This window comes from Plasmopara halstedii (assembly GCF_900000015.1).
Source record: "Plasmopara halstedii genome assembly, contig: Scaffold_289, whole genome shotgun sequence".
NCBI classification, from domain to species: domain Eukaryota; phylum Oomycota; class Peronosporomycetes; order Peronosporales; family Peronosporaceae; genus Plasmopara; species Plasmopara halstedii.
The window spans coordinates 150,483-159,436 of record NW_020187210.1 but is presented as its reverse complement, the minus strand read 5'-3'; the positions used below and the strand labels follow the sequence as shown (position 1 = coordinate 159,436).

The following is an 8,954-nucleotide window of genomic DNA, read 5'->3' as shown; positions in this document are numbered from 1 at the left end:
TCCTGCTCCTGGCTTCGTCGGCTCTCCTACCGCAGTTGGAGGCGAACAAGAGCACGATACAACACAGAATGATGACGAGCATAAGCAGAACGAAGATGAACACAAACAGAACGAGGACGAGCACAAGCAGAACGAAGATGATCACAAACAGAACGAGGACGAACACAAGCAGAACGATGATGAACACAAACAGAACGACGACGAACACAAGCAGAACGACGACGAACACAAGCAGAACGAAGATGATCACAAACAGAACAAAGACGAACACAAGCAGAACGATGATGAACACAAGCAGAACGATGATGAACACAAGCAGAATGAGGACGAACACAAGCAGAACGACGACGAACACAAGCAGAACGAAGATGAACACAAACAGAACGAGGACGAACACAAACAGAACGAGGACGAACACAAACAGAACGAGGACGAACACAAGCAGCACGAAGATGAAACTCCAATTCCCGGATCCCCGCCGAGCATCACTCCCGCTCCGACTCCGTGTAGCACCCCATTTGCTGGAAACCCTGCTCATTCTTCGCCGAGTAATACCCCAAACTCTGGAACGCCAGCTTCAAGCAACCCCTCGACCGTTGGATCAACAACACCGGGTTTCGTTCCCTCTGGAACTCCTGGTAGCAATCCGACTTCAGGAAATTCTGCTCCAGGCGTCGTCGACTCTCCTACGTCTGTTGGAGGCGAACATGAGCAACACCAGGGCGAAAATGAACATGTACAAAATGAAGACGAACACAAGCAAAACGAAGACGAACACAAGCAGAACGAGGACGAGCATAATCCGTACGAGTCCTAAGTGAAAATTGCGGAGAATTTGACGGCACACTACAAATGCAGAGAATGGAATGCTAAATTCTAGGTGGAAGTTAGATATTAATTCTCTAATTGAATTTGGGTTTTGTTTTTATAAAAGTTGTCGATATGCAGAAGGTTTTGCCATTTTTCGAGACTTTTGTGCGTAACGTGCGTTCTGTACCTGACAGCACCGGAAGCCAATCAAGTTAGACTAGTGAGGTCAAGACGTCGGCTCAAAGGCCAAGACACCGAGATCTCTCGAAAAGGTGGCAAGGTTTTTCAAAGTCGAAAGCGCACTGAAGATAGATGGCATCAGCTAAGACCAAGCCACCGAATTGATCCTCAGCAAAGCTGGATTCAGCACGGCGCACGGCGGCTTTGTCGCTGGCTCTACATAATTAGACAGACTGGAAATGATAGGTACTCTCAGCGGTAAAACTATTCACATTTCTGTCAGATAAAATGCTACAAGCATGCAGTGTTCTCTCAATAATCTTTCAATAAGTAGAATTTGTGCTGGAAGCTGTGCTCACGCAGCATTTGTCGCTGAATCTTCGGCGTCAAAGTCGCAAAAGCACCTGGTTGCTAAAGATTTATATACTTCGAGGTAACTGATGATCCCTTATCAGCAGAGCAGAAGTCTAAAAACACTCTCTCAAGCTTAGAAATAGCCTCTTCGAGCAGCAGAATGACTTAGACACTAGCATGCTGTCTGAAATCAATTTGTTAGTTGCAACAGCTGGTCTGACCAGCCAAAGATGTTTTTCCAGAGAGCATGGTGTGTACATGGATCATCTTCGTTGTCTGCGTGGTCCTACCGCTGACGGTGTTTTTGGAAACTCAACGGTCTGCGGATTTGCTTTATTTGTGGTGTGATTGCTGTCACCCGCTTGCAATGCACCACAAAAAGTAAGGGATTTTCAACAGCTGTAATAGGATTGTAAAAGCTTACATTGCTTGAAGAAACTTTAGCCCTTGCTCCTCAGTCTTTGGGAATCCATTGAAAAGACACATATCTAGCTCTTTTGACCTTAAGAAATCCACCCGTTTTCTACGCAATGTCACTTATGCTTCTATGATATAAGAGGAATATCATTATGTTTCTAAAGGGAAGGTGGCCGCTGATGCATTCTTGTCACCATATATGTTCTGCATGAATCTCCAATATTTCTGAAAGGCACTTTCACCTTCTGGCTTGTGCAACTTGTCTGATTGAAATACATTGGAACTTTGAGCTCCTCTATGGTTTGATACTACCCCGCGACCTAGACGAGATTTATCTCATGAATCGAAAATCGCCTTAAAAAGCCCAGGCTTGTAGACGTGCGAAGCTCTCCTCACAACCGCTATAAGAAGTTGACTACATTAAGTTTTTGTTAACTAATTCTAACGCCTGACCCTAGTAGTCTGACTTATAGGTAAGAGGATCCTTATATCGAGAAGAATCAAAACCAGAAAATTAAAGCTTTATGTCTGAATAGCTTAATTTCTTTTGGTGATTGGTTAACGATTCACTCATTTGAGGAGACCAAAACTGTTGTTATCTTACCATACGAGGATGACAGCCTGATGTCTGAAGACGAGAGATTGATTGGCAATCGTATGTCGCGGTTTTCCTGCTGAGCCAGGAATGATCGATGGTATGTTTCGGTCCCGAAATCTACTTTTGATGTGACGTTTGGTGAGCGTCTTCTGCGCCAGAGTTGGTAAAAGAAACTATGTGGGTTGGATCCTACTGCTCGCAGAAGATATCGCTCAAGATCGTTATGTGTTCGCAAGCATTGTAATACTCCAGGTAAACAAGGATCATGTTACTCATGAAAGGCACTTGAGCTAATTTGAAATTAGGTACAAGAATTCGTTTTACCAGATCCAGATCCCCACGTATCTCTTCGTTCTTGCAGTTCTGTTTATTATCATTTTAGTTGTTTCTATCAACTAAAAGGCACCAGATCAGTCTATCACGATGGGGTGCCGTGTGTCTTCGGTTGAAGACGTGACGATATAGTAGTGCAAACTTGTTTTTGCGTGACTCAAAGCGGCTCCATATGCCAAGAGAGCTTCAATATTCAGGGTTATTGCCTGCATAGACAGCTTGTTGAGTCAGTAATGTTGTAATACGATGTTAAAGCTGTATGTATAGTTTACAAGCACACGATGTACATCGGTTCGTATAGAAAACGAACTCAGATTAGCCTCATAGTTGAGATATGGCTCTACTTTCTCGATTGAAGCTTGAATTCCTCAAAGGACAAAGTTCAATGGCACAATAAGCAAAGTTCATCTTCTTTTTTATGGTTTACAGATCACATCGTACATGGCAGCACAACTACAGCAACGTCCGTAATTTCCACGTCAATTTCTACCAACATTTCCACAAGATAAAAACAATTTTCACATACCTTACCGCTCCTTAAGTCGCTGCAGCTTTCGCCTCCACTGTCGGCCTGTGCGAACGATAGCTGCTTGAAGCGTTTGGATCATCGTCCAAAAAAAGGCTCGATCCCCCTCTTCAAATACAGCCAAGATATTACACATATCTTTGTCATTCGATATCTCCAGTCGGCCAGCGCAACGCACTTTGATATTATTTTTGGTAGCAACGTCTTCACCCAAGGTAAATTCTTTTATATTGTACACCATTAACTCTTGCTTTTCTTCACATTTCGGGTCCCCCAACGGCTCAGCGGTGAGCTCATCTTTCATTGAGACAAATTCGCGAATTCTCTGATGTATCTCTTCAATTGAAGTACACCCATTGAGTGCTGAGTTAACATCGTAAGAAAAGTCAATATTATAGAGGCGTACGACAAGAAGCATCCTGAGTATACATACTCTCGTCGCTCTTCAGTGAAACCTGAAAACTTAGTTCTTGTCGTCGTTGAGCTTCTTTTCTCTTACCTAGTACTTTTGCCTACGAATCGTTGCAAGCCTCAACCATATTAGAAAAGAATCATACTGATACACGTTGATTCCAGCGTACAGAAGGATCGTTGATGAGATCGACCGAGAATGTCCATGCAATTCCCCATCGTTTGGTTCGTCCTTGAAAAAACTCTGTCGTACGAGTACTTTGAACATTCTTGCCTCGAAGAAGAGCTAATATTTTGCGTAGACTCGACTTCTTGCCAACCATCGAGGTATACCACAGCACGCGCTTTTGTAGTATCTCACTTTCTGTGATCATCTTCTCGATAAATGCAATCTCGCCTCCCGGGAAAACCATTTCGTTGGCACTTCCCATGCAGCTCGATTCCGGATTGGTGTCAGCATCATTCATATTGTCAAAAAATGGCGGATTGCACATGGAAAAGTGAAATGTACGCTCTGGGGGCTCGTCTTGCAAAGCTTCGAGCAACAAGTCATTCGTATAGGTTTGCTTTACGTTGATTGACATCTCAAGTTGATTTTGAGCTACGTTTTCTTTCGCACATTTATAGGATTCGACATCAATTTCCGTTGCAATGAACTTCCATTTGTTCATTGTTGAACCTAGCAATGCGTAGATACAATTTGCTCCAGTTCCCACATCAATTCCAGAAATCACAGGAGTTGGCTGATCTCCTTCTACTTGGCTATCCCATCTCGCTTGCGTGAGCAAATCTTCGATCCAAAGAAGATAGTTTAAGCGATTGGGTAGCTGCAGAATAAAGATTAGCTTAAAGTTAACTATCAAATGAAATATTCAGTGAGTTTACCGGAGGACAGAGACGATTAATAGGGATATGCCATTTTAGTCCAAAGTCTTGTAGCAATAATGTCTTGGTTAACTCCCTAAGTCATAAGCAATGACTTGGTTAGCTCATGCACAGACAATAAATACGGCATGAAATATTTATCACCTCACAGCGAAGGGATCATCCCAAGCAAGCGACGCTCGACACTTAATATCGTCTACATTGCGCAGACTAGCGACAATTCCATGTTTGTATGAATATTATCTATTAACTTACGCACAAGCCACTTACTACTGCCTGAATTCGGGATACTGCTGACCTAGAGCGTAGAAATCTGGAGGATTATTTTTGTATCGGTTCCGAGGGTGAATTTGATCTCCAAGATGTGGAGTCGGTCGTCGTCGAGTGCCACGCATGAACCAAATAGGTGAAATGACAATGCACATATAATACCGCAAAAATTGTATGGTATTGATGATAAAAATTAGCAGACTCGTTTTGAAATGCTACTTAGAGCGTCGGGTATTTGATCGCGCTCGTGTGTCTATAGGATTTATCTTACCTTTCCTAAGCGTATGCTTACTAGCGAATAGTTGAGATGGGGTTGACGAGCCCGCAAGCGTAGGTTTAGGCAGCGCTTGCAGCAAATACTCAATAGCTATGCTTTGGGCATCTAAATTATCGCGTATCGACGTCATGGCAGCCTCGCGAAGAATGGCATTTATGTCTGCAGCAGATAAACCATTTGTATGCTTAGCCATGTGTCTGGCAAGTGCTCCTGGAGAATTCCAGCCTGAGTCAGAAGAATAATCTACTGAGACTTTTGCCAAAGCTTGAGCGATGATGGCATATCTCGCGTTTTCATCAGGGAGCTCGACCCGAATGTGTACGTCAAAACGTCTGTAGTCATTCAATAAATGTTTGAAATGCTCAAAATGGATAGAAACGCAAGTTAAAACCAACCCGGGTCGAAGGATAGCTGGATCAAGAAGTTCTTTATTCGTCGTTGAGGCAAGGATCACTACGTGCTGCTTGAGAAATGCCATGTGTGCTTCATCATTCGCCAGACTTACTTGGCTCGTGTGAAACCCATCTATTTCTACTAAAAGCATACTAAGCATACGATCAAAAGTCTGCTCCGTACTCGTATCAAAGCCTCGCAGTGGTGCAATACTCTCAATTTGATCGAAGTACAACACACACGGCGCAGCATTTCTGGCAGTATCAAATAGTTCACGAAGTCCTTTTTCAGTGTCCCCAACGATTTTAGTCAATAAATCGCTACATTGCACTGACACAAAGGACGCAAGTCCTCGACTACGAACTTCTTCGGCAACTGCATTAGCAAGGTGTGTTTTACCAGAACCTGGTGGACCTGTTATAAGTATTCCTTTGGGTGGCGTGGTCCCGAACTTCAAAAATCGACTACAGTCCTGAAGCGGTTCGAGTAAGGAGACGCGAAGAGATTGAATGGCATAATCCATTCCGAAAATACTAGAAAAAGCATTCTGCAAATTAGATTTACCGAGTTTTTCAACAGACGTGGAGGTTGGCTGATGCTGCTTCTGTGAAACGTGATAAGTTTGAAGGACGGATGGGTAGGTAGTAGTAAGCGCTTGTTCAAAGTGTCGTGATGAAACAATTGTATCGTTTGCCTTTGAAATCGCCATTTCGTTCAAACAGGCTTGAAATGCTCTCTGACAAAGACTCAAAAGATCAGCTCCAACGAATCCACCTGTTCGTTCACTCAATTGGTTAAGAAATTTATGGTCGATTTCCTCAACTCTCCATGATTTTGTCATGATGCGGAGAATCTCGGACCGATCTCTTTGCGTGGGAGGTTCAATATTTACGATTCGGTCGATTCGTCCGTTTGTTAGCACCGCAGCATCCACATCTCCCGGACGGTTTGTGGTACACAAAACGAACACCCTATAGTTTGAAGCCTTCAGCTTTTCTAGTGAAGACAGCAACGCACCCAATACTCCAATCTCAAGTGCACTTCCTGAGTTAGCAAGATCACGTCGGTTGCCAGCGATAGCTTCGATACCATCAACTAGCAATATACTTGGCGCTTGCTGTACTGCACTATCAAAAATGTTGAGTAAATACTTTTCTGAATGTCCCACATACGTTTGAAAGATATCTGCCGCGGCTAGAAATACGATGTTGACACCCAGACACTTACATATTGCCTTTGCCAGAGCTGTCTTACCAATGCCAGGGAGGCCACAAATGAGCGCTCCAACACTCGGTCTAATTGTCTTTGCAGTGGGCTCCGAGCCATATCGTTGCAAAATTGTCAGCAACAAACTTCTCGCATACCTTTCAACGCCTCCAACTTCAGTTGCAATTTCTTTAATGTATTCGTCCAAAGACTTGAACTTTGCAATTTCACATTTTTCATCTCCTTCAAAACTCAGAATCACCTCTGACTTACTTGAGATCATTCCGAGCTGCTCACAGCATCCCGATCCTATCTCTCCCCACGTCACATCGACAAATTTGATTACATCTCTACAATTCATCCAGTTCACTGATGATCGTCTTCCAGTCCACACGATGACACCATCCAATAATCGACTAGCAATGTTTTGCATGCCTCGTAGCACTGCATTGGGAGGCCTCGTCCGGTTTAAAAAAGCGACACGGACACTCGTGACGGCACCGCATTTGCACTCACACGGTGCTGAATCAGAATCATGTTTATCCTCAGAATTTGAGTCAACTTGAAGCGTCTCAAGCCTCTCCGACAGCTGCAGAGCTTGAATTAGACCATACGAAGCCGCTGATCCATCTACTTGACATCGTAACTGAGCAAAGGCAGCATGTGGTCCTCGAGAAACATGAACGTATTGATGAGCGGATTGCACGTCACTAGTGTAAAGGATGCACCGTTCGTCCTTGGTCGACACCTCGGTCCCATCGATATACACTACAGTCATTTTGCAAATGATTGGCGAATGTTAAGCCAATAAGGTATTAGAGTAAAAAGTATCATAATCAGCTCGGTGAAGCTACAATAACTTCCATGGACGTGTGGTTCGTGACGACGCAGTATCCAAAGTATGGCAATAACCCTCCATTTGAAACCGTGAGCCATCCCGCCGTGTCCTCCCGAAGTCGACCATTCTCAATGCGTGTACCCAGTATCTATCTCGTATGGGATTCTAAGTCTGGCGTTATTGCCCTACGTCGTCGAGAGCGGCAACTAGCTGTTTGTCGCTGTGGACTTGTGCTCGCTGGTGTCTACTTTACAATCGATCAAGCTGCTGCTTTACAAATTCCCGTAGCACTCAAGATAATGGATCGAGCGCAGGTGTTACTGCAACACGACGACGTGGAGAGCGAGATTCGTGTCATGGGACAGTTACAGATGGGTGGACTTGACGCTCCACTAGCTAATGATTATATGATTCGATGGGAATATGCAAGTGATACTTATAATCAATATGTGGCTACGGAATACGTAGCTAACGGTAGTCTGCAAGCTTATGCACATCGACAAGTGCACCAGTTGATAATAAAACACTTACAAGACTTTGCGCTGGAACATGGAGCTGCTCCAACAAAGCTAGAGTGTATTTCGTATGTATATCGAGGTTCTGGTCACGAATGGATGCGTAAGGGAATCGAGACTTTTAAAGGAATTGTTCGAGCGCTGACGTATTTACATGCGCAGAATGTAGCGCATTTGGATCTCGACGTCTACAATGTGGCAGTGGATGTACGAAATTGTCCGAGAATTATTGATTTGGGAAGTAGTCAAATTATGGATAATAGAGGTCTAGTGGGTGCTGGATTTGTCAACATCAAGTGTAAGCCACTGTTTGTATCGCCTGAAGTAAGATCGCATCAAAGAATGGCACCGCCTCGACCGGGATTTGACGGTGCGGCAGCCGATATGTGGGCTGCTGGAGTGATCGTAAGCTGTGCGATGAGTATTTGTATTCGTGCTGAGTTGAAAACTCACTGAAATGTTGTTTATTTTAGCTTGTTCAGTGCGTCATATGGGGCTTTCGAGGTGGACCGACTTATCTTTTGTCCAACACAAACTGGCGACGAGAAGTTTTTAGCCATATCGATGCAACTTGCAGTCCCAAGACATGTCATTTATGCGTCAATTTTATCTCCATCCCGCCGCTTGTAGGTGCCATTATCAAGCAGCTGCTGCATGTAGATCCAAAACAGCGACCCTCTGCATATGAAGTGGCAATGGCATTTCAGGAAAATCGACAAGTGCAGTTGTTTCCGGTGCAATTGAAGGTCATAAATAAGCGTAAATCTGCTGATTGTCCGGTGACAGTGGGCAAAAATCGATGATAGGTAGTAGTCAGACCCGAAATCTGCTATTAATCGCACTGCAGACGCAAAAAGTAGCTATGTACCCAATACTGGCGATGTTCCAGTACGAAGGTTCGGTGCTCGCTGGTAGACGCCGAAAAAATACCGCATTCAACC

General features: G+C 44.1%; 4 protein-coding genes across 4 annotated transcripts in view; 3 read left to right on the top strand and 1 right to left on the bottom strand.

Annotated features, from left to right (window-relative positions):
- The window catches only part of PHALS_05307 (26s proteasome non-atpase regulatory), a gene marked incomplete at both ends in the record, with an annotated part of 856 nt that extends 39 nt beyond the window's left edge, over positions 1-817 (top strand). The window contains one exon of the mRNA XM_024722861.1: positions 36-817. Coding sequence (XP_024573895.1) covers positions 36-817 — 782 coding nt within the window. The remainder of the gene's footprint in view (positions 1-35) is intronic.
- Positions 818-1,289: 472 nt separating this feature from the next.
- PHALS_05306 (uncharacterized protein) lies at positions 1,290-1,692 on the top strand (the record flags this gene model as incomplete). Its single annotated transcript, XM_024722860.1, has 2 exons — positions 1,290-1,423; positions 1,488-1,692. 2 exons carry the CDS (start codon positions 1,290-1,292, stop codon positions 1,690-1,692), a joined length of 339 nt encoding a protein of 112 aa, XP_024573894.1.
- A 6-nt stretch (positions 1,693-1,698) lies between these two features.
- Positions 1,699-7,438, bottom strand: PHALS_05305 (cell division cycle protein 48; the record flags this gene model as incomplete). The annotated part of the gene is made up of 9 exons (XM_024722858.1): positions 1,699-1,705; positions 1,769-1,867; positions 3,224-3,581; positions 3,652-3,730; positions 3,800-4,456; positions 4,515-4,590; positions 4,659-4,710; positions 5,056-5,393; positions 5,457-7,438. The coding sequence occupies 9 exons, from the start codon at positions 7,436-7,438 to the stop codon at positions 1,699-1,701; spliced, it is 3,648 nt and encodes a 1,215-aa protein (XP_024573893.1).
- An 86-nt stretch (positions 7,439-7,524) lies between these two features.
- PHALS_05304 (camk camkl protein kinase) lies at positions 7,525-8,816 on the top strand (the record flags this gene model as incomplete). The annotated part of the gene is made up of 2 exons (XM_024722857.1): positions 7,525-8,418; positions 8,487-8,816. 2 exons carry the CDS (start codon positions 7,525-7,527, stop codon positions 8,814-8,816), a joined length of 1,224 nt encoding a protein of 407 aa, XP_024573892.1.
- Between the last annotated feature and the right edge of the window lie 138 nt (positions 8,817-8,954).